Genomic DNA, 26,142 nt, shown 5'->3' on the forward strand with positions numbered 1-26,142 from the left:
CCGACGCCATGGCGGCTCCACGGTTCCCGCTGACTAAAACTGTGCCTAGTGCGCAGTGTTGTACGGAACGGCGTTCTAAGGAACGGCGTTCCTGGAACGCGTTCCTTTTAGGAGGAACGAAGGAACGCCGCCGTTCCGTTTTACATCGGTGGAACTGGAACGGGAACTCGTTACATTTTTACTGGAACGGAAAGAGGAACGGCGTTCCTTTCTTTTGTTCAGTGGGGCAATTTTTATTCTATTTTTTACGAGGGAAATTTTAAAAGTATAAAAGCTGTATCATTACGAAAATATTGTTTTTAAATCGTTTACGTTTTGGTTACTTATCTTAGGATTTATAGTGTGTGGTCCTCGCTTAGTAACAGGCGGTTGCTGGAAAGTAAGTGGACATAAATGTTTTCTTTTGTTTTCTTTGAGTGCCTGAGACTTTGGTACAAAAAGCAAAACGTTTAGTCCCACGAAAAGACACAAAGAGGGACGCTTCAAACTCAGCTACGTTATTGGCTTCCACGAATCCTCATACACCCAGAAATCTAAGGCCGACTACAGCCATTTCTGAACTTTTATAGAGAGACCTACAGTTACAGCAAAATCACAGGTTACGAGACATCGAACGCACTTTTGTAACCCGAACATTGGTCACTTAAACGATACAGAAAATTAACCTTTATTCCTTCTCCCTTTTTCCCCCACCTTCAAACTGAACAACGAATCCAACCCTGACTTTCCAAAAGCATACGCCTTCCTTCACGTGTTCGTCTTGCGGAGAGCAACATCAAGAAGCAACTGTTGTTCAGTTCGAACAAGGGACTTTGTTAGATGGAAACGTGTCAGGTTGTTGTAAAACGCTCGTGCAATGTGGGGTAACCGTAGATTTGGCTTGTCTGAATCGTTCACCACAAACGTGAATCTGGTTAAAGGCTGAGATTTTTAAACCTGAATATATATACAAATAAAACTTTGATTCCGCTTATTTTTTTCTCCTGGTGCCTTTCCGTCACGACATATAAATTCGTATGTTCCCATTTGATGGGATAGATAAAAAAAAAAAAAAAAACTTTGCTTGATCTAACCAAATATGGTAATTCGAAAAATACAAATGTAACGTATATGTACGAAACGTTCCATTTTTGAAATTGTAACGGGAACGAGTTCCTTTCTCACAGATGGAACTTGTAACGGGAACGCGTTCCAAAATTCAAAAGGAACGAGGAACGAGCTTTCGTTCCTTTTTTTGAGGAACGTGTACAACACTGCAGTGCGTGCGTCATGTTTGCGCATTCCCCCGCACGTGAGTAGTCTTAAATGTCTCTGTCGAACTTTTTTTTTTTTTTTTTCACGCAAAGGGTGGAGTGCAACGTTGTATGAAGTATGGTGTAAGTACGCGCATCCCACGCTTATGAGCACACTGAAACAGCACTACGTTTCACAAAATCCTTCAGTGCATCGAAAGCTAAAGCTTGCACACATACTGCTCAGAATGTACTCTTTAAATGTTCGTAGTATCTCATTACAGGAATAGGAGGGATATATGTCGGCGGTGGTTTGTGGGTTGGGTGAGGGATGTGTTAGTGACCAAATTTAATAAGTTAATTTAATTTATTTTAATTTACTTTAATTTAGTATTTTAATTTAGTAGTGTAATGTGACGATTTAGGGTGATTAATACCCAATTCACACGGCAGCGCAAAGGTACCTTTAGCTTAGGTCCCTTAGCTGAAGGTACCTGTAGCAAACGGCGTTCTTGATCACACGATAAATAAACGGAGCACTTTAGGTTGATGTCAATTGCATTCCAGCTTAACCGCGAGAGGAGCACGTGATAAATAATTATTCCTCGAAATCGGATTGACGCTCAGTTTTTTTGTTTTTTTTTTAATTATTGTATGTGAAATATCACATTTAAAACCGAAATATTATTTCTGTCTGCTTTTGCGGCACTTTGCTTCTTTCTCTAAGTCTAAGGAAGCACCTAAATGAGTCTTGCTTTAAAACGTCCTACCCGTCTGGCCACACGTGCCCTAAATAATCTGCGTTTACGAGTTTGCATCGCGAGGTGGGCGCCCTTTTTATGTTTAGCAGCTTCATTTTCTTGCAAAGTTATCACTGAAGTAGCTAAATAGTGCCCGGCAGAAACGAACCACGACGGTGTCTCACGGTTACGCCAGTCACGCGATCGAAAGGGATGGACGGCGACGAAGATAAAGCGTCCTGGGCGGGAGGGTCGGGCGACTCGTCGGCACATTGATACTTTAGACCCATGTTGTTGTAAAAAAAACTATCTCCAAACTCCGGTCTAAAAACATGCTTTTCGTGCAAGGCTCGTCAAATTATGAGGCGCTGGAGAAATGCAGCCTTCTGCGTTAAGTCCTTATTTCGAACTCTTTTTGTTCGCCTTCCGCCCATTGAAAAGCATGCGGGAAGGGCCTTAGAACGCACCTGGTATCGCTGCGCCGCAGCGTTCTTCCGCATCAAAAAGTTCGCCTGCTTTCCTCGCCGTCACCATGGCAACGAACGCCGAATGAATAGAAGCACGCACGGTACCGCCGCGTGAAGCTAGCAACAGCTGACGCCATTTTACGAACGCCGTCTGCTAGCCAAAGCCGAACGCGGTGTGTCAGATCAACCGCCTCCGCCGGTGCGCCGCTAGCAAAGACGACGAAGCTGAGGCACGCCGACGGCGATCGAGCAAGCAACAACACCACGGGACGACTGCAACGGCGGCATTTATTCGGATCAAAGGCCGCCTTCGCCGGTGCGCCGCTAGCAAAGACGACGAAGCTGAGGCACGCCGACGGCGAATGGGCGAGCAACAGCACCGCGGGACGACTGCAACGGCGGCATTTATTTTGATCACAGGCGCGAAATAAGCAAGAACAATTTTTATTTGAATCATAACACCCGATATCCAAGTTGGGGACCACATACCTTTGCTGGGTCTTTCCTGTGAACTTTTTACAGAGACACGGGGTGCGGCATTCAAAAAACAGCTCCGTTTGCAAAATATGGGGCCCTGAAAAGGGCCGTTTAGACCGCTGCCAGAACCTATAACTGACATAACGAGCACTTGACAAGCGGTTGGCGCATAAGTCGTCTTTATGCACGCAGACGGGTGACAGGCTCAGCGCAGCGGATCACTCGAAGTCACCGGGGCCGTCAGAATCCTCGCCCTGTCTGCGTCGGGGCTCTAGATTTTGGCGGCCGCGGCGACGAACGACTGGAATCTATCAGTGTTTCCGCGCGCCTTGTCTCTCCTCCAAAACATGAACTTTGCAAGGTGACCAGTGAAATGGTGGCTCTCGCGCCGTCCAGATGGAAGAGAGTTTTTGACGTGGGCCCAGGTGCAATCCACCGTATTGGTGTGCGCACCAGTGTTCGCGTCGACAAAGTTAAGCTTATGGTTGACGGTGAGGTGCGTGAAGCGAGCGTCATCTGCAAGCTTGCGATAGCCAGCCCAACAGTCAGTAATTATTCTTGTTCCAGGGTGGACCAACTCGGCTATTAGCCCTTGCAGGGTTTTAGCGTCACGGGTCTCCACGGGAACAAGAAAGCAGCACCCGCTGCAACGCGCCACACCGCCGAAAACCCACTGGCCAGGCCTTAAATACCCGCGATGGTACTTGTGCCGACCGAACATACTCTCGTCTGGTTCTACAGTCACGCCGTCGCCACCAATCATGTCTGAATGCTTAAAGACGGTATTTAGCACAACCTCCCGACAAAGGCTCGCCCAATCAGTTATTGTCTTACTTGCGATATCAGCCTCCCGCTGAATGACGGCGCACGGTAGGTTCTGGCATCCGGAGGATGATTTTCATGAGTTGGAGAAGCGTCAGGTGCGTGCGATCCTTCGAAAAGGGAACCGCTTCGTATCGAGACTTCGCCCCGGCACTGAACTTTGACCGACTTCCTCTTGGGCACCTCACGAATCATCCACACACCGCACCCCCCCCCCCCCCCCCCCCCCCCTTCCCCCCCGTGTAGCCATCCGCAGATCTAGCGCGGACTTGCAGCTTGTCATCGCAGCTTCGCACTTTGGACACGCACGAAAACCCAGGAGCCAGGAGCAGGCCAACGCGCTAAAGCAAATTAATTGCTTCAAGAGGGTCTTTCATGGCGCCAAGAAGACGGCACAAGTTGAACACCATGGCACTGCGATGCTCGCCTCTGGAAGAACAAAGCGCCGAGGGTGCGGTGCGGTGCGGTGCGGTGTGTGGATGACTCGTGAGGTGCCCAAGAGGAAGCCGGTCAAAGTTCAGTGCCGGGGCGGGGTCTCGGTACGGAGCGGTTCCTTTTTCGAAGGATCGCACGCACCTGACGCTTCTCCAACTCATGAAAATCATCCTCCGGATGCCAGAACCTACCGTGCGCCGTCATTCAGCGGGAGGCTGATATCGCAAGTAAGACAATAACTGATTGGGCGAGCCTTTGTCGGGAGGTTGTGGTAAATGCCGTCTTTAAGCATTCAGACATGATTGGTGGCGAAGGCGTGACTGTAGAACTAGACGAGAGTATGATCGGTCGGCACAAGTACCATCGCGGGTATTTAAGGCCTGGCCAGTGGGTTTTCGGCGGTGTGGCGCGTTGCAGCGGGTGCTGCTTTTTTGTTCCCGTGGAGACCCGTGACGCTAAAACCCTGCAAGGGCTAATAGCCAAGTGGGTCCGCCCTGGAACAAGAATAATCACAGATTGTTGGGCTGGCTATCGCAAGCTTGCAGATGACGCTCGCTTCACGCACCTCACCGTTAACCACAAGCTGCACTTTGTCGACCCGAACACTGGTGCGCACACCAATACGGCGGAGGGCACCTGGGCCCACGTCAAAAACTCTCTTCCACCTGGACGGCGCGAGAGCCACCATTTCACTGGTCACCTTGCAAAGTTCATGTTTTGGAGGAGAGACAAGGCGCGCGGAAACACTGATAGATTCCAGTCGTTCGTCGCCGCGGCCGCCAAAATCTAGAGCCCCGACGCAGACAGGGCGAGGATTCTGACGGCCCCGGTGACTTCGAGGGATCCGCTGCGCTGAGCCCGTCACCCGCCTGCATGCATAAAGACGACTTATGCGCCAACCGCTCGTCAAGTGCTCGTTACGTCAGTTATAGGTTCTGGTAGCGGTCTTAACGGTCCTTTTCAGGGCCCCCATATTTTGCAAACGGAGCTGTGTTTTGAATGCGGCACCCCGTGTCTCTGTAAAAAGTTCACAGTAAAGACTCAGCAAAGGTATGTGGTCCCCAACTTGGATATCGGGTGTTATGATTCAAATAAAAATTGTTCTTGCTTATTTCGCGCCTTTGATCCCAATAAATGCCGCCGTTGCAGTCGTCCCGCGGTGCTGTTGCTCGCCCATTCGCCGTCGGCGTGCCTCAGCTTCGTTGTCTTTGCTAGCGGCGCACCGGCGAAGGCGGCCTTTGATCCAAATAAATGCCGCCGTTGCAGTCGTCCCGTGGTGTTGTTGCTTGCTCGATCGCCGTCGGCGTGTCTCAGCTTTGTCGTCTTTGCTAGCGGCGCACCGGCGGAGGCGGTTGATCTGACACACCGCGTTCGGCTTTGGCTAGCAGACGGCGTTCGTAAAATGGCGTCAGCTGTTGCTGGCTTCACGCGGCGGTACCGTGCGTGCTTCTATTCATTCGGCGTTCGTTGCCATGGTGACGGCGAGGAAAGCAGACGAACTTTTTGATGCGGAAGAACGGTGCGGCGCAGCGATACCAGGCGCGTTCTAAGGCCCTTGCCGCATGGTTTTCAATGGGCGGAAGGCGAACAAAAAGAGTTCGAAATAGGGACTTAACGCAGAAGGCTGCATTTCTCCAGCGCCTCATAATTTGACGAGCCTTGCACGAAAAGCATGTTTTTTTGGCCATCCCGCGTCCTGTTTTTTTTATCCAGAACATGGGTCTAAAGTATCAAACTGCCGACTCGTCTACAACCTCGAAAAAGAGCTCGCAGTGGTCCATTGCGCTCGGGTTCGTAGCAGACATATTGTTTTCCACGTGCCGCCGCTGCTACCTGATAGCTAGAGTATGCGTTCCTCGTTAATGTATTATTCCATCGCATTTGTGTTCACAATCATTTCATAATTTGATACTTATATATATTCAATTTGTTATACTACATTAAACAAGATATATTTATGCATCCCTGATTTTTATTTTGAGTTCGTGGGTCCGAGGCTGCTCCCTGTGGCTGTAAGGGGAGCTTGGCGAGCTACGTTTAAAACAGGACCTCCCTTAGCGAAAAGGACCTTTATGCGCCGTGTGATCACGATCTCCATCTACCTTTACGACAGGTACCTGGGCTAAAGGTACCTTTACGCTGCCGTGTGATTTGGGTATTGTTGGAATTACTTTAGGTGTGAATCTTTGGGTCAAAGTGATGAAGAAGAAGTATAAAGTCTCACTTGATAGTCAGCGGTGTGTATGTCCCTGTTTCTCCCTGTCTGTGTTTTGTCCCTATCTTTCTAGCTGACCGCTCACTTTTACCTCATTACCTTCGGGCTTTTTGTAAGCTATCTCCTGATTGATTCAATCAGAACAAAAGGTCGATAGAAAAACTCCACCTGCTGACAGCTACCGATCTTCTCGGCGCCGATGATGAGTATTCACTGGTTGCCTAGGGTTTGCGACTGAGCGCCTGCCGACAGCGAGCTTTTGCCACGTGATTTAATAATTGTTCTTCAAACAACATCGTTTTACCCGAGCGACCACATGCGAAGCTGTGAATATTCTGTGTTTATTGCGACATACGTGGCCAATAGCATAGGTGTTTTGCAATCCGCGAAATAGTTTGCTTCTGGGTTAGCTTGGTCTCTCTAATGCATGCCGCACACGAAATAGCACGAGCTGAATCCCAGTGGGATTATAAACTGTAACAATAATGATGAACAAGTGTGTAGTCATGTGAAAACTGAGGACATTGCATTTATGCAGAAGGCAGGCTTTGTTTCATCAAATATACTTTCCTATTTCACCTTATGACATACCGCCTTAACGGAGCTGTGCAACGATATTAATGTTGAAAGAATTGGCATCTTCTACTTTTGACACTGTTTATCTTGTCACAAAGGACAGGCAACACGTATCCTTTCTTCGAAATGTTGCGATTCTGCCGCGTAATCGCGAGGCAAAAATTAGAATATTCCCCGACCTGCAGCCGCGAGCGGCGGCCATGAGTACCACGTGGCCTGACGACAATGGGGGACTTTTAAAAAGATAGCAAGTTGTACAAATACCTGCTCGATAAAAAGTATTTTTTTTATAAATCTTGTCGTTGCAACATAAATATAAATGCTTGAAGAACCTGGTATCATTGACAAAACCTTTATAGTACGGAGTTTTAGTTGCGCCATCTATCCGAGGTCAACAAAACCGTCAGCTCTTTGTGCTACCGCGAACGGCCGCCAGAAGCCAGAGGGGGACGGGGACAAAGACGGACTGGGATGGCAGGACCCGGACGTTGACAGTTTCCTCTCTTCGTATTGCGGAACAATTTAAAAAAAAAACATCAAGATTGTTTCTATTGTTTTCTTGATGAGTTTACGGGAAAAGTAACGTGAAAGTAATTTGTAACGTAACGAGTAAAGTAATCCGTTACTTTTCAACGAAATTAATTTGAAACGGTGATTTATTACATTAGAGTCTCGGTAATTTGTAATTGTAATTCACTACATTTTTCAAGTAGCGGGCACAAGTCTGGATGAAATTGCAGGGGGCGCTGCGTGCGATGGGCGTGCTGTTATAGCTGCCACCTTCCTCACTCTTTACCTTCTTCGGTCTCAACAAGCTTAATGAAGAAAGCATTTTTGACTTCTCTGCCTTGTTAGCAAGGAGAGATTTACTTTTGTTAGGCTGTGAGGTGCATGCAGTGGCGATAACAAGCATACTCATGTTCTTTATCCTCCTCCTTTTCCGTCTTTGCGCCAAAGCAATGAACAACGAGAGGGTAGCAAAGCGAGAGCTAGTGCCACTAGCGAGAGCGGCTAAGGCTTCCGAAGACCAGGAGGTGTAAATAATTAATCTGCGAAGTGCTAATTTGCTGATGTCGCTCGTATTTTCTTCAGATTTCTTTTGTGGCTTGGTAACTGCCAAATTCTAGCACGCCGATTGCTCGCAGCGCCACCACGCGCTTTCATTCCAGAGCAGTCACCGAGGGTGGCAGTGGACGGAAGTCTAGCCATAGTTGTTGGGACGATCTACGTTGTTGTTGTTGCTGTTTTTAAGGGGGATTGATGGCCGAGTGGGCTAGCGCACACTAGATCGGAGCACGTGGAGCGAAAGCTCGCGCTGCAGAACCATAGGGACCCTTGGTTCGATCCACACCCCTGCCCGTTTCGATCTGGATGAGCATCGTACCGGCGTGCGGTCGTGTATCACTCCTGCCTGCTGCACGTTAAAGACCCCAGGCTAGCGGTTGTATTGCACTGGCTAAATTGCTCATCTACAGCTGGGAGACAAGTCGCCCGTTGAGGCAGACTAAGTTCTATGCTCTATAAACATATACACTCCCCAATTTTTTTAAATTTTTTTAAGCGAATGGCGGCGGAGCTTTTGCTCGTGGCACATGTCTTTTTCGTTTTCACAACAATGGTGTATCAAGGGACCTTAGTACGACCGTCACTTCTCCGCCAGGTAGTCCATCGTAGTGAAATGCTGCAGTATGAATGGGTGTTTAGCAGCACAAACGCGAATTCACCTCTTTGGCACGTTTCGCTCATACAGTGTCGAACAAGAATTTTTAGTGCATAAGCTGAGTTTATACAAGTCTCACTCACAAGGTTCAGGTCCGCCGAGCTCCCCGGGACCTTGCCAAGACGGCGGAAAAACGTGCTGGCGATGAGCCGCCACACTTGCCCAACGACCCGACACACTGTGGGCAATCGTACAACTGAATGTCTCAACGCCATGAACTGCAACGCGATCAAAAGCTGGGGCACTGGAGGGATCTGCAGACAGCGACTGTTCTCGTACTCCTCCAGTGACAGGAGCTTCAGGAGGCTCGTTACCGTCGCTTTCGTGAAGCAGTAGCGTGCCAGAAATTCGCGGCCGTTGAACACCTCCATCGCGTTCAGCCTGTTCCTGAAACCACGCCGTGGCACTGGAAGGCTCCCATCTTCGATGTCATGCAGGAGTTCATCGGTTCTGAGGACAAAACCAATTAACTCGGTGAATGACATGTCAGCCGCCATAACACCCAAAAACATACTCGTGTCTCGATGAAAGTCTCGACGTACCTCCGACGCGACATTAAAATTTTCGAGGAAATGGTTGAGTGTTGCCTCAGTCGAGTCGAGTTTCGCACTGAGTTTGAACTATGAAACGCAAAACCGGCCTCGAGTGGAGTTCGAATGGAGTCTCGAGTCGAGTAGCGTGTAAGAATAAGAATTAAAAATTCACCAATAAGTAGCGAATTCGCTGTCCCAGCATTGTGTCTTGATCACCAGACGCTTCCGATTTTACTCAATGTTTTAGAGTTTATCCTACGTATGCGCAATCAATCTTCATTTTATCCAGAAAAAAAAAATTACATAGCGATTCAATTGTCAGAAGTTGTGATCTTGACAGCACAAGCTCGTCGTCTCTGAGTAGTATAGCAGAACTTTGCATCGATTCCAGGAAGAGAAAAACCTGCCTCCAAGTTCAATCATCTGAAAAAGAAAAAACAAAGCACCCTGAACGAAATAAATTCTCCGTCAGACTGCGTAGATGAGCTTGAGGTTTCGAGACAAGAAGATCATGCAAACGAACTGTGGCGCTGGGTTGGGTCAGTGCATACAATAAGATTTGACTCGATTACATTTTTGACATTTTGGGGCCGGAGAAAATGGAGCAAAAACGAACGAAGCGAAAGAGGATACGCTTGTTTGATCTTTGGAACAACAAAAACATATTCAACATTCAAACAGCTGCCCCTTCGAGTCCGACCACTCAGAGCATAAGGAAATACTTGATCTCAAGTGTTCTGTGCAGTGTTGGAAGTCGCGGCCCACGAGCGCGTAGCTTTAAAGTGCTCTTCTTACTCGAGCTGAGCAAACAAAGCGCCTTGTCGAGCTGCGCACTTGCGCCCAGGGCTTTGATGGCACTGTGATTGCACACAATCACAGTGATTGCACACAATCACTGTGATTGCACACAATCACAGTGTATGGAGCATATGGCCTGATAGGTTTCTGACTCCCTAATTAAAAGTGATTAGGGTCGGCTAGTTAAAAATTTTCGTTTCGTTTATAATCTCTTTCACCATACATCAATAGTAAATTAGTAGTAATCCTCTCAAATGGATATCGCCCGAGCTGGGCGTTAATGCGTTTTAGGCCCCCATATCTGCCGAAATCGTGTTCCAACAATCGATGCTGAAAAATCAACGGGAGACGGGCCATTTTCGCTGAGAGCTCGATATGGAGTGCTCGTCACACCTCTGGATTTATTGTGAGAAGGTCGAGCCGCGTCAAGCCTGCTGGCCTGGTTTTCACATTGCAAGATTGAACCTCTCTTCGTTTTCGTCGGCGACACCGCCGCAATCAGTGCCATGAAACCACGCGACATTGAAACGTCACACCCACTTTATGCTTGATCGAATTAATCGCAACTCCTGTCGGGCACCGCGATCGTAGGGTTCGCTTCGGTCAGCAACAGCTGCGTCCCTGACGGCAGCCGCGTGCCTCGCGTGATGCCACGTCTGCCACGGTGTATAAAGGTGGCCCTTGGTGTCTGCGTATTTTCGGAGCCATGGTTCGCAAGAAGCAGCTTGATCACACGAAAAAGCGGTCCCGCTGGAAGACGGACGCCGAGGAGTGTTCCAACTGGGACTCTGGCGCCAGTCAGACATTGGACGCGCTGCAGGCTACGGTCTTCGGGGCCACCTCCGATCGCTGCAAGACTGCGCACCTCAAGGAATTGGTGGGCACCCCGAACCTTCATTTCTGACGTGGTGTACGCACATTGAGCCCTTGCCACGGGGATGAGCATTTCCTGGTGGTAACACAAATCGTTTCCGATTCGATTTACGGTAGTCTCAGTATCTATAATTCCTGCCTTTGTATAGGGTGTCTTCACCGACGTAATTTCATCCATCATTTTGTTGTTATGAACAGTCTGGCGTGTGCAGAAGGCAAGCACCCCGACGATTCACATACCACCCTCAAATTGGTAGTAGGTAAAAGCTTATAAGTTTCATCACGCTGATATCTAACAACAAAATGACGGATTGGCGTCATGGGAAAACAGCTATACTTGAGTGAACTCTTCACTGGGCATGCTCAGAACGAGCTCAGACTTATAGGTTTCCAAGACCGGCAATCTTTCTGGTGTGGAATTCATGTTGCAAAAGCGCTGTGGAAGCTCGGCGTCAGCACGCTCTGAGCGGGTACGCACTCAGCTATGGCCGCCAGTGAATACCCCCTAGAAGTGGCACCGTCCTACAAACGGCTGTTTTCAGAAAAAAAGGTCGTATATAAGACGCACCTTTGTATAAGCCTCACGTACGCTATGTATTTGTACAGTGCGCGGCGAAACTGCATTGAAAAGGCCGCATATGAGTATTACGATCGCGATTTAGACGCGAGCGAGAGCAAGTTTTTAATATTCTCTTAAACGAATCGAACGAGAAATATAACCCACCCGACGAATTTTCGCATTTAAGGCACGTACTTATAGAAGAGAGGAATGCATATAACTCAAAACGTTGTTTAAGTCGCCCCGTTGGAAATCTTAGGGGAAAAACGCACACAAGAAATAAAGGTAATAGGTACCCAAGACGCGTGCAGGATTGATTTAGTGCTAACGACATTGACATTGCTATTTATTATCTTAATGGACTCCAAGTCGGCAGACTGAAGGGGACGGTGCAGCACACCAAAAAGCTCAAACCATTTTGTTAGTGTTCTTTTTCTTTTTTTTCCTTTGACCGCTATCAACTGTAATATTAACGGGTCGTATTTAAAACAAGCACGTTAAGAGACTTACTAATTTATTTAAGTGCATTTTTATGCGGTAGCATAGAACTGTACATTCGTTTGTGCTTAAATGATTTGCCCCGACGGTTTACTCTTTTTGTTTTTTTAAATATATCCCCAGTTTAAAAAAAAAAAAACACCTAGTAATCCGTTCATATGATCAGATGATAGTGCGAAATTTTCTGATGCGCTAAAGAAAACTAAAACTATAGAGTCGCGTCTCCAAATATTGGTAGCTGTAAAGGAAGCAATAAAAACGAAAATACGAAAAGATGAACACAGATGAGCGATCTGCAGTTCGCCTTTTAGAAATACATATTATAATTTTTTTTAAGCACACGGGGACAAAAGTCAAATTTGCGGGTTTTACGTGCCATACCAGCAAATGACATCTGGCATGTCCTAGTGAAGAACTGGGGATCACTTTGGACCACCTGGGGATCTTGCGACGTGCAACCGAAATCTCGGTTTCGCGGCGCCTTCTCTCCAATCAGCCTCTGTCAGATTGCGCGCTCGGCGGCTGGCATGCGAACCCGCCAACTGGGGATCCCCAGGCCGGCGCTCAGGCCTCGGAGCCACCGAGGCCGCTCATATAGTGAGCGGTAGTGTTGCTATTGCGTCAGGTGACTGGTGCCTGAAAAAGTTGCTCGTAGGAGAGCCTATGTGTACTTTAAATTTCTCTCTTACACGTTTTACGGGAGTGAATTGCAGTTTACGAACGAGTTAAAGTCTGAAAATATTAACCCCTGGAGATGGGGAACAAAGGAGACAACGGACAAACACAAATCGCCTTTGTCCCCATTGTTCCCCTTCTCCAAAGATTATCAACACTCCAAAAAAAGCCCGTGCGGCTACGTTCCCGCACAACACTTGCAGAGCCAATCACCGCAACTTATGGAGGCAGCTCAGCGAATGACGATGCCGAAATATATGTTGAGGCCAAAAAACGCAGTCTGGGTTGTGACATTAAGCAATGCAAAACGCCACGCTTGCATTGCTTAATGTCACAACTCAGACTGCGTTTTTTAATCTAAACATATGTTTCGGCATTCTCATTCGCTGAGCTGCCTCCATAAGTTGCGGTGATTGGCTCTCCGAGTGTTGTGCGGGGAAGTAGACGCACGGGCTTCTTTTAGCGTGAATGTCATTCTTGTCCAGCTCAGTTGCACCTTTGCATTAACTGCATTATGATCAGTGTTAAAACCTGCAGCCTTTCTTTCTGCGAATAAATAAATAAATAAATAAATAAAGACAGAGGGTCCAGCTAAAACTTGTTGAATATCATCATCCTAAAGCTGAAGTAAAAAAGCAAAAAAAAAAAATGAAATAAATGTACCGTATTTACTCGAGTAATAGCCGCGCTGTCTATGAAAAAATCCTGAGGGTTTGCTTTTCCGCGAAACACGCGGATTGCCAATCACCGCAATCGACAGCATGATTCCAGAGGTTTACAGGGCAGAGATAACGCCTTCGCGCGAAGATACCATCAGTGAAGATTGCATTTGGGTGGAGAATCGTGTTCTCGCTCTAGTTATTCACTAAGTTCAGTGGCGTAGCCAGGAGTTTATTTCGGGAGGGGTTCAACGGCATCCCCCCCCCCCCCCCCCCCTTAATGACGGAGGGTGCAGCTTGCCGACACGGACGCTCAGGCAAAGATTGGGAGGCGCTGTTAAGATAAAACGAACTGCATTGTTATATTTCAAAACGGAGCAGGCTTCATTTACAGGGATAAGGGCGGGGTGGCTCACAGTTCTACTGTCGTCGTAATTGCGGCCCACCAACTTTAAAAGCTTCCTCAGAACACACAACTCCCTCCGCTTTTCGAAGTAGCACTTCATTACCAACGCGTAAAAGCCAGGCAAAACACCAAAGATAGCTATACTTTCAAAAAAAAAAAAAAAATTAAACAGCAAACAAAATTTTTTTACAATTAAAATTGGAGCAACCGATCACGCACAAACACCAGGGGCTTATTTTTAGGGCGAAGGTAATTCTGAACAATCACAAAACCAGAACCTATTATCTATTAAATGTTTAACACATTCGTGCTACAGAACCAGATGCCGAAGGAAAGAGAGCGTTATCTTTTCTAGGCCGTTTTATCTTGCAGCGTGGTCCAAAGACAGCAGCAGCGTATCCTCAGGGTCATGAGAAGTCATCAGCCCGAACTCGTCGTTCCATCACTCGGAGAAAAGACATAACGCACCACAAAGAGACTGCACGCCGAACGTGGAAAGGAACTTGACTAGCCTTGCGCCTGTGCGTAGTGAGAATATGAAGGCTTGTGTCTTCAAGTTTCTGATGTTCCGTGCAACGAAGAGATTAAGCTAATAGTAATAAGGAATTGCATCGGATGCCACCTCGACATACAAAACAGAAGGCAAGACGAACTTCATCGCATCCGTGAGCGACGAGTTTCTCAAAGTGAGGGAAACTTCGCCAAAAATAGGGAAATTTTAGGCGTCCAATGCAAGAGGGAGAAACGTTAAGCGCCCGTCACGTCTGCGGTATACAGGCGGTCGCGCTCTGTCCGGAGGCCCTATTTCAGAACGTCCATCGTCTCCTCAAGATCCTAGCGGCTCAGCCCTTAACAACGGCGGAAGCTGAGCGCTCGTTCTCTTCACTACGACGGTTGAAAACATACCTGAGAGCGTCCACTTCGAGTGAGCGACTGCTCTGTCTATACTTCGTTTGAGCTTAATTCCAGACGCAGCCGATGCTACAGGCGTGAACATGTGGCCCTGAACAGTGCTTGCACTGCACGAGCGCGCGTGCGTGGCAGGGGCGCTGAAAGCCCGGAGCTCGCACTTGTAGCATCGGCTACGTCTGGACCGAAGCTGAAACCGAGTATAGCGTTTTTGAATGTTCACCGCGACATTGAAGTTCAAGCGGAGGACGTCCGGGATATTTTTTCCGTGGACGCAGGCGGCTTCATTTTAATGTGTAGGCGCTTGGCATAAATGAGATGATAAAGAGAACCTGTAAATTGCATTCTAATATAACTAGTCAGAGTTACCTTTTTATCCGCGGTAATTTCTAGTCGAAAGCACGTAACTCTGATCACAAAAGATGTGCGTTAGCGCAGCGCCACCCGTTGCTTACAGTGCGATTGTTTTTTTTTTACAATTCATTTATTATTCCTTACATCACTGAAATTGTTTTATGTTATCACTGTGTGTTCGTTTTATCATGTTCACATTGGGTTGATTGAACTGTGTATTTCAGTGAGGATAGCTTATTATACTTTGCGTTGAAATTGCCATCCTTCAGGCCATAAATGTTTCGAAATATTCGTTCTCTATATATCTGAGATCAAGTTCCGCATCCCATCGAATAAACATGAATTAAGCAATATTGTATATTTGATTAATTTGAGCTTTTTATACCCCGCAAACAATTTTTCCGTAAGCCGTTCGAGATGGTCCGTGCACCCCTGTTTCTCCTTGCCTCCTGCAAAACCGACCGCGTCTGCAGGGGAGCGAGCGGGCCCGGGGGCGGGGGGGGGGTAGCTTTGACATACGGGAGGAGTTTCGACCCCCAAAACCCCTCTGCCTACGCCACTGGCTATGTTATTTATGCGCAACGCGATGATTGGCTGTATATGTGTTCTGGGGGAAAGTAGACGCAAGGGCCTTGTTCATAAATAGTGCGGCTATTACTCGAGTAAATACGGTATCAATATTTTCACTCAAAGACGCTGCCTGCACTCCTCCCCCCCCCCCCCCCCCCCCACACACACACACACATTTTTGTTTTCATTCAAGAATTAATTGGCATCTAAATTCTACCTGAGATGGCGCGCAACTCGCGGCTCCTATAGGCCGCCGATGTTTTTTAGCGGCATACCAGTTGCAACCTGCGGGTTTCCTTGGACCTCAGGTGAAAGTAAATTTATTTATGGGGTATATTGTCTTCACCTTGGGGAGTTTTCCTAAACCAACCAAAGGAAATTTTTGTTTTATTTTGTCCCTTCTACTATTTTTCATCTTACAATTTATTTTTACTCCTGTCTCGGGTTAATTTGCATCGTGGTAAACTTCCACGCGCTCGCTGCACTCTAACTTCTCTTTTTTTTCTTTGCTGATTATGTCCACACACCTGCAATAAAACCTTCGTTGCGTTTCTGTTTGTTCTCAGTACAAACGGTCTCAATTGCTGGCTGCTGCGTTCTGTGGACACGGAGAAGCAGTCGACGTTTTACTTAAGGCGGGTCACGATCCGAATGTAACGGCTAGGGTAAGTATTATGAAATGTGACATCAAAACGTCGTAGAGTTTGTTACAGAGCTTAAAGTTTTGGAAGTCTGGGAACGAATTAAAAGCTTTTTCCTGGAAAGTGACTTACTTCGAGGCGCGCTAAAATCGCGATGCATCATGGTTGGCGTGATGCATCGCGCCAAACATGATGCATCATGTCATCTCCCTACTAAAAACGAAAAAAAAAAGAAAAAAAAGAAACGGGATTGTTTTACGACAAGGTAATAAAAATTGAAATCATTTACTAATACTGATAATTTCGCACCCGTATACCATAATTAGGGAGCTCGGGGTTATTATACAAAATGTTTTATTAGTAATATCAGTACACTCGAAAAAATACCTGCGAGTCTACTCACCCGCAAAACACTCGACGAGCCGTCTCTGCGACCAACGAAATCAGCTGAGCGAATGATGAGGCGGAACATCCGTTTAGACCTCAAAATGAAGTCTGCGCTGTGGCACTACGCAATGCAAAGCGTCATGCTTGCATTGCGTAATGCCACTGCGGGGACTTCATTTTGAGATCTAAACAGACGAATGTTTTGCGGGTAAGTAGACGAGCAGGCATTTTTTAGAGTGTATAGTCCCTTGTTTAGTGCGGCTGTTTTGGACGTACGTCAAAAGACATTGGGCAGGTCTCATATAAAATTAATTCCTGATAATGACATATTGCTTTGCGTTTCACATTTTAGAAGTTAAATATTACGCAACTGAGTTTTATTCTTTTGCAAGATAATGTCTGCAACAAGAGTAGTTACGTGGTGGGCAACACGACTCTTGCGAGATCAATGTGGCCGCTCCCTTTATAATATTACCCCATTCCTTTTTTACGTTGCTTTATTACACTATAATGTAGGGTCCTGTGCATCGGAAGAAAAATATGATATCACATAATGTTTCAAAAGTGCACAAAATAAATAAATTATTTCAAACAAAAAATGCCACAGCAATTTAATGTCGTACCTCGTATTTCCCATTACATTTGCACGTGATAAGGATGGCAGCACCCCTCTAATGCTGGCCATTAATCAAGGCCACCGAGACATTGCTTCCAAGCTGATTGAACAAGGAGCCGACTCGTGCCTCGTGAACCAGGTGGGTATATTTGTTTCCCCACCACTGTTAAGCCGTACATACATCTCTGCTGACATCTGCCATGGAGGAAATAACCCGATGGGGGACAATGATGGACGACAGTTTCCTTCCCTACAAGAGTCGCGGTCACAACCTTCATCTGTTGACTTGATAGGCTCCCCCAAAAAGATTTGGGTCATACTCTGCGTCGTCTGTCTTAGGTCTGCTTCTCTTTCGCGCTGAAACTATTCTAGTACGATCTCAAGAAGTACTATTCTCCCACGTTACAAGAGCTCAACTCCGCGGAGCGAATATGCGGCGTGGCGAACATCCGACTCAAATTTCGGCCACCGGGCTTTGCGCGCAGCGCAAGTCATCCCACGCCACGCGCAGATCGCGAACGTCGCTGGGTGAAATTCGTCGCTTTTCTTTTTTTTTTTTCCTCTGCGTGGAGTCCAGGTTTTAGTGTATCCCACCAAACGAATTCTTATACACCTACTGACGATTTTGCTGTTTACGAAAATCACCGTCCACACACGTCTCAAATCACACTCTGACCACCGGGCGAGAAGCTAACTAGGCGCGCGCAGAAAGGCACAGACGCAGCAGAAACGTTTGCACACAGCATTGCTAAACTCGGCTTCACTTTATGTTTGACTGCAGCCGACGCTTGTTTTCTTTGTGGGTTCGCTACCCCCGGCTAAACCAAAGACGCAGAAGAAAAGCGCAGGATCTCGCGTTGCATTCGCTGTGCGTGCTTCGTTTTGTCGGTGATCGCACGAAGGCGCTTCATTTCGTCGCTGCTTGACCATCGGGCCCTATAGCGTCAGCTGCGGTCGGCCGAAAGTGACACGGAGTATAAATTGAGTATGTGAGATTATGAAACCTGATTAGCCTTGGGCCGTGCAGAACACGATTGCTAATTTGTGTATGTGTTTGCCGACGCGATTAAATCACTGCAGGATGGCACGAGTGCCATGCACATGATGGTACGGAAGATGGACGCCGTCATGTTCAATGATTTGTGGAGCAGTCTTGAGAAATCTGGCCGAATCAACATCTCGGCAGTCGACAAGGTAATTTGGTTTGTCAAGAAACGGCTATATCCAAAGGTTCTCTCTCTCTCTCTCGTCCGCGTTGCAGCCTGATCATCGCTCGTAACGTTCACATTTACTCTCAAGCTTTTGTTCTCAGAGCGGCAGGCTACTTAGTTCAAGATGTTCTGGAAAGATACTTAGAGTTACATAAATGAGCGGAAAACAAAATGCATAATGATTTTGCAGCGAAAATATGGTCGTGTTCTACGAGCTTACACGCAACAATGACAGGCTTTTCATCGAGAGGCCGTGCCAGTTCTTGCTGTATACGCACGCGCGCTCACTACCAAAAATTTTCCGAAGTGGTGATTTCTGAAAATAAAACGTAGAGGAAGCACCTTTTGTCACAAAATATTATGCGAGCTAATTCTTGGGGTTTACTTCCTAAACCAGCGAGAAACGTTTGGCCTCCAGCGACGGACTGAGGATTAATTTAGACATCCGGGGTGCACTTGCTACGAGCGAACTGTGGCATAGTTTCAACTTAGATGCTTCCTAAGCCGAAGCACTAACACGAGAACACTTTTCGATTTTATTAAATTTTCGTTGACTTGTTTGAAGAATTCTTTCTTTCTCACTCTAAGAAAGAATTCCCACTTTGTAGACCAAGTTACTGCTAACGCAATGCCGCACGCTCTTTCGTTATTTAAAATAGAGAACCCGTAAAAGTACAAAACTGCATCGATGAAATTTGTCGAGTGATCTCAACGATGCGTCATCGATGTGTTGAAATTCACCAAATAACTGCTAGAAAAAAAATTAGCAGCATCACACTATTGCTATTTCGGAAGAACCGAAATTCTCTTCAAAACTGAACCGGGTGAAATTTGCATAAGAGCACAGAATCTTTCATCTTACAGACTCTCTCATCTGTGATCTTATCCGAGTTCGTTTCGCGCAAGCCAGTCATGGGAATCTTTGGCATGTAACCTAAATCCCAGTTACACGACACCCGCACAACAATGAGCCTCCATCAGACTATATACAGGGTGTTCCACGAAAAGTGGACAAATTCGATATTGCGAAAACTACGCGTCGCAACAAGAAAAGGCTTGTGTCATTTTGGTCCTGGACCAGAGGCTTATTTAGGAAAATTATTAAAGTGCACGAGTCCATGATAATTACACTGTTAATTATTTTTGCGTAATTAACTTTTCAATATTGTGTTTAAGTGCATGTACCCAATTACAAAATTGCTCAGCATCACCGAAAAACACTAAATCAACAAATTGCAGAACGATAGAAGGCACGCGCAGCATTTTATAGCTTTCTGAAAAACCGCACAAATTCGACGGGTTTTTAAGTTTCGGTTTGCAATCGGAGCGCATCTCGGCCCCGACGGCACAGCGCCCCGTGGCGAAATAATGCAACCAACCTCTGCTGCGCTGTCCTCGCGCAACGCGGCAGAGGCTGGTTGCACTATTTCTCCCCGGGGTACGGTGCCGTCGGGGCGGAGATGCGCTCCGATTGCAAACCGAAACTTAAAAACCCGTCGAATTCGTGTGGTTTTTCAGAAAGCCGTAAAATGCTTCGCGTGCCTTCTATCGTTCTGCAATTTCTTGATTTAGTATTTTTCGATGATGCTGAGCAATTTTTTAATCGAAACTATGCCCTTAAACACAATAATAAAGAAGTTAATTACGAAAAAATAATTAACAATCTTATTATTCCGGACGTTAATAATTTTGCTAAATAGGCCCCTGGCCCAGGACCAAAACGACACAATCCTTTTTCTTGTCGCGACGCGTAGCTTTCGCAGTATCAAATTTGTCCACCTTTCGTGAAACACCCTGGCAGCTCGGCCAAAATCTGATTTTTGGACCGTCACTTCCAATCGGCGACAACGAGGGGGGGGGGGGCTCTTTTATATATTGTGAAGCGTGCGTCGGAATGCACGTGGCACATTGCGGTATGCCATGCTCCGCTTCACATTAGGTTCAAACCGCAGCCAACGTTACAATATACGAGGGTTCCAATCAAGCAATGCCAAAAGTGAGTCGTCACGGCGTTCGTCGTCTTTGTGCGCTTGCTGTCACCAACTAAACCAATAAAAAACAAACGTCGGATCACGCCGCATTAAATGTGCGTGATTGACTTTTAGCCGGTGACAGAAAACGCACAAAGACGACGAACGCCGTGACGATAAACTTTTGGCGCAGCTTCATAGGCACCCTCCTATACTTGTATATAGTATAGCGTTGGCTGCGATCAGGCTTAACGTGAAACGGAATATAAATCTTAAAGTTTCTTTCGAAAAAAAAAAAAAAAGGTATGAAATAAAAAAGAAGGGGGAGTCGACCGGTGTGGGGAGGCAAAAAGCAGCAGTCGAGAATTCGCAAACTGTGTCGTCGCGCAACGTATACACATCTCGAAATGCCCGATCTTTTCCGAGCATATCTTTAACGCTGGTTCGCAAAATTTCGACTGCTTACGACTGAGTATGCTACAACCTCTTGCGACCTCTTGCACGACGCGAGAACACTCTGGCACGCTGGGGCCATCTGTGAGGTGGCTCTGGAACTGCATTTCAGTAGGGCACAGGTTTTGCGGTATTTGCGACATCAAGCATTATCCGAAAAATGGTCCTTTACAACATCGTCAAAAAGATTTTTTAAAGCCAATAATGGAAGAATAATGCGCGAAACAAAATATACGGGAATCGTAAGTATACCACCGCTACGCGATAGATGGCATCATTAGGGAGTTTTCGTAGACCGCGTTTGCCCCCCGCTAAGCCCTCCCCAACGAAGAAGTTGCTACTGCGCCTGCGCGCCGATAGCCTTGACTGTAGAGTTCCGGGTATCGTAGCGGGTTGCGGAGGGCGTTGCGGAATGGCGAAAACGGTCTACGAAAACTCCCTATTATGTTCTCGCGTCGTAAGGGAACACAGGAGGTTGCGACGCAGTCGGTCGTAAGCAGTCGCAAGTGTGGAAGCCAGCTTTAAAGAGTCGCTCAAGTGGATTCTGAGATCGTCGATTTATATATAGTGATGACTGAATCTAACGGGCTCTAAGCATCCTAAAAAAAGAACTCCCGAAATTACATTCATGTGTGGCCGAATTTCATATTAACGATTTAATCGAACATCCTGACGCGCCCCTTTTTCTGTGTCTTGGAGCAGACACCAGGGGGCGCCGTCGTTTGTCGTTTTCAAACAATAATTGCTGTATTACGTCTTCTACAACTAATTATTGGACGTATTTTGTCAGAGTATAATGCACAACGCGTCTAAGAATAACAATAACACTAACGTTCGGAATCTCTACGCAATTAACTATTTTCACTGGTCACATTGTTTGGGGGTGGTAGGGACCCGAGAAGGCCTCCCCCCCCCCCCCCCCCCCTCTCCCCCCTAAAGAAAATAGTGCCCGTGATTTTCTATTGCTGTGAGTCTACTATATGACGTATTGCCGTCTAGAACTGGTTACATTTATTGACTAAAGCCCAACATACAATATCCCATCAAAAGCAAGCTTCTGCAAAGAAAAAAAAAAGAAAAAAAAAAACACTGGAGTGCTTCTTAATGCCCCTGTTGATTTGTGTACCTTTCATTTCATATTTCAGAATGGTAAAAACATGCTCCACGCTGCAGCGGAACTCGGCTGGGACTTCTGTGTTGCGTTTCTCCTGTCTCGTTCTTCGCTAAACGTCGAGCAAACCAGCAAGGCAAATCGAAGTCCTATCTTTCTCAAAGAAATAAGAAGAGCCGCGTAGCATCCATTTATTTGTCCGGTCTATTTGAGGGACCGTGTGTGTCCTTCACGATGGCATCTAACGATCCGAAATTCGTGCTGACTTCATCGCCATTATGACACATATATCGACATCCTCACTATACGAGATTCATGGCAGAAACCTATGACAACGGAGTAAAAGTTTACAGTGGTGCGCCTTCGAACAGTCGTGTGCTTCACCAGATCTCCTCCGCCGACGCTAAAACCGCGGCGAAGCGTGACCTTTTCATTTTCAGCGTTCTCGAGAGAATTTTGTGCCGCACGCATATCACATGTACTGGGCGTTTCGGCGAAGGCGTTCAAAAATCCCTAAAGCTAGGGTTATCGAGAAAAAAATATAAACTTTTTACGGGAACAAACTGCCAGCCACGGCGGGTGTCAATGATTGCAAAAACAGACTAATTAGCTGGATATTTAAGAGAAATTTATTAATTATATTTATAATAATGAAAATAATTATAAGGCTCAAATGGGCATCTTGCTAAGCATCACAAAAACCACTGAAGCAACTCTTTTTAAAATTATATATCGCAAAAACAGCGTTTTACGGCACCCCCCCCCCCCCCCCCCCCCAAAAAAAAAAAAAAGAAAAAAAAAAGATTTTTACGCTTTTTCGGTTTTTTTGGTTTTTGTTCTTTTTATCGGAGCGCATATCTTTGCGCCAGCGGTACCGGTCCCTTGTGACCGAGGAGTGAAGTCCCCGATTCGTCACCCTTGACGGATGGAGGGAAATATAGCGCACATGTGTTCCGCGTCTCGACCAGTGGGGAGCAGGACCGCTGGCGCAAAGATGCGCTCCGATAGGAATTCCAAACCTATAAAAGCGTCAGAAATTAGCGTTTCTTCGGAACGCCTTAGAATGCTGCCCCTGCTTTATATATTTCTAAGGTGAGTTGATTTCGTGGTTTTCGATTATTCTTAGCAAGTTTTTCATTGAAACCACATGCTTAATTTTACTAATTAAAAATAGAATTAGTAAATTCTAGTTATATAGTTCGCTAATTAGTGTTTTTTTTTTTTTACAATTCCTGACGTGGCAGTTTGTGTCCGGAAGAGATTCTTATTTTTTTTCCTGAACCACTCTATTTGTAGTAATTGTTTTTTAAATCCATTGCTGAAACACTTTTTATATTGTAGCAACTAGTAAACAGGCTTAGTCAAAGGTGTGTGCAAGCTGAGTGCTTTCTAGAGCTCCAAAACTTAAAAAAAAAGTACAAAAAACAGTTGAAAATTGACAGAAATGTGCAGCTTTGCGATTATTAGGTTGTTACTAGTGAAAACGAACACATCTAAATCACACAAAGACTAAAATGCTTGCACAAAGTGACATGAAAAATGACAATTTGCTATAAAGCTTAGTAAGTTAAGCCGACCTCCAGCTGTTCATAAACTTATGCATACTTATATTGACACAGAGTTTAGCGATAGGAGAAACAGGGTTCATACGTACCGCACCGCACATGACGCCTGGTGTGCGCTGGTACACATAACAATATCACTTATAGGTTGATTGCTTTCAAGGAACGATCAGAGCCCTTGTCTTGCAAGATAACTCTGTACATCATTTGTTCTCAGGAAGGCAGAACCCCTTTGATGTGTGCTGCCGCTGAGGGCCAGACCGCAGTGGTGGAGCGCTTGCTCCAGGCAGGCGTACGCCTTCTAACTGAAGATCAGGTAAGCGAATGTAGCTTCAACGTGTTCAAATAATGGCAAGTAAGCTTTGCTGATCGACCCATTAGGCCGTCGGCATATACACCGAGCGATACAGTTACCATGAACATAATTGTTTTGTGTTTTACTCATTGAAAGTTCAGACCAACTCCAAGCTCCCACCGCGCCTAAGTTAATGCAGAATGGGCACATTCCATCGAACCTGAATCTTCGACAAAGGATTCAGTGGGCTGAACCTGAATTCCTCTAGTCAAAAGTATAATAGGCTCCGTGTTTTCGGTATATAACTATATACCGATACACTCCGAGAAGTAAAACCCGAAGTTAGTTCGATGAAAATGTAGAGAAAACTGAAAAACCTTTATTATAACTGTCCTTGTATAAAAAAAAAAAAGGCTTTGTGGCAAGAAAACAGCTTAATTTTTCATCGAGTCGGAACACAACCCCGCTGAACAGTCTGCGAGGCTGTATTTTCTTCCGAAACCCGGCATCTTATCTTTTCACTTTCAGATACGGGTACCGGGACGTTTTTCGAGCTATTCAGATCACGCACACGTTTTCTGAAATTTGGGGTATCCCATGCCCCCTATTGTGTTTTTGTTTAGTTTTTTTTTTTTATTACAGCGGGGGTTGTTAGAGATTTTGTTCGACAAAAATCAGTGTCGTACACGTTCCTCTAAAACGGGAACGAAAGCTCCTTCCCCGTTCCTTAACAATCTTGGAACGAGTCACCTTTACAAGTTCCAGCGGTTCTAAAGGAACGCGTTTCCGTTACGTTTTTGAGATTGGAACGTGTCATTGCATTAACCTTACATTTGCGTCTTTTAATGAAATATTGTGCTCGATAATCCGTAGATAAACTATTGCATGCAAGTGAATAAACATCCACATTGAACTACGTGTCGTAACGCCACGATCACATTTCTTGAAATAAGAATTACTCCGCAGGCGAGCTGTTAAACAATCATAGTGAAAAAACAAAGACCTTGAGGCTAGGGACAAAAAATCTGACAACACAATACGTACCCTGTTCTGTTGTCCCATTTTTGTCCCTAGTCTCAAGGATTTTTTTGTCACTATTCTTGTTCTCGTTTTTTTTTTTTTTTTTTTTTTACTATCTTTAGGATAATTTCCGATCCTTTAAAGTAGGAGTTTGAAACTGTTGATAATAGGCCTAAATGCCTATTAAATTCGGGTAAAATTGCATATATGTAAATTGACAAAAAAATATAAAAAAGGGGGACACCGTTCTTCCTGCCGTTTGCTCGAAAACGCATAGAGTTATTATAACGTACGCTAGAGGTTTAACTGGCGCTAGTGTCTATGCGACCTCCGGGATGCAAATCGAAGCAGGCGGCAACCAGTCGATATTTTGCGGTGTTCCCGTGCATTCTTATGAAAAACGGGTGCATTTTTTTTTTTTGTTATTTGTTATAACTTGTTATTTGGGTCGTACCGGATAGTATTTACATTTATTAACACTGTAAAGTGTATTGGCTTTGGTTACAGCTTTTTTATTCGTTAGTAAACGATGTTAAACTGCGCTATATTCTAGCCTCTAGGCCCAAGCCTGTGTTCCGCGCTGCCAGTGACGTACAGTACTGGGGGCCCTCTCGCTTTCGCGCTGCGGGTCAGTCCCAGACACGAAGCTTTGAGGCTCTCCGGCGCCGGCTGCGGCGCCCGAACACACGTGTGCTGGGCTGTACACGTCTGTTTATTCGTTCTTTTTTCTTCGGGCGCGTAAAAGCAGAAGTCCAAAGTCCACTCGTCGAACAGCGTTCACCCACACCTTCTTCAATTTCCGGTCCGTTGGAAACTTGTGAAAAAGCACCTCCGGGTTGCGCAGCGGGTTGTTTGAGCAGCCCACAGCGCTATAAGCTGCACTCGGCATCTTTCGAGGAACAGCTGGGCAGTCTTGAGCGCACCAAGTTGCTCGCTAAAACGAGTCTTGGAGTCCTTACAAGAGCAAATAAACAAAAGGCTATACAGAAGCTACACGGGCTACAGATAAAAGCAACGGCTAAACACGCCAATCACAAGCCGAAGTAGCGGTGGTAGCGGCTCAAAGAAGCGCACTCCGCGCAACGCCCGGACCGGAGGAAAAAAAGAGAACGATACTGACGTCACGGCCCAATGTTGCTTTAGCGATCGGCAACCCGCTGGCCGCCCGCTAAGGAGCAGCGGCTCGCGGCGGGTCGCATTTTTATTATCGGCATTAGTTGAGAATGCGGCGTCCCACGGACGTAATATTTTGGCTGGGGTCGTATTTTGTGTCACTACAGCGATACCAGAAATTTATTTCATTTTGAGTTTTGGCCGGAGTTTTGGCCGGCCGACCCACATAGAGCGTATTCTCGACG

At 46.2% G+C, this 26,142-nt stretch overlaps 1 protein-coding gene across 1 annotated transcript in view; it reads left to right on the forward strand.

Moving 5' to 3' along the window:
- Positions 1-10,721: 10,721 nt before the first annotated feature.
- Positions 10,722-26,142, forward strand: part of LOC121045872 — an 81,581-nt gene continuing 66,160 nt past the window's right edge. The window contains exons 1-6 of the mRNA XM_040499270.2: positions 10,722-10,892; positions 16,085-16,183; positions 17,203-17,301; positions 18,243-18,356; positions 21,942-22,043; positions 23,687-23,785. Of these exons, the coding sequence (XP_040355204.1) occupies positions 10,722-10,892; positions 16,085-16,183; positions 17,203-17,301; positions 18,243-18,356; positions 21,942-22,043; positions 23,687-23,785 (684 nt within the window). The remainder of the gene's footprint in view (positions 10,893-16,084; positions 16,184-17,202; positions 17,302-18,242; positions 18,357-21,941; positions 22,044-23,686; positions 23,786-26,142) is intronic.

The sequence above is a fragment of the Ixodes scapularis genome, unplaced genomic scaffold (genome assembly GCF_016920785.2).
Source record: "Ixodes scapularis isolate PalLabHiFi unplaced genomic scaffold, ASM1692078v2 PGA_scaffold9__187_contigs__length_104089568, whole genome shotgun sequence".
NCBI lineage: Eukaryota > Metazoa > Arthropoda > Arachnida > Ixodida > Ixodidae > Ixodes > Ixodes scapularis.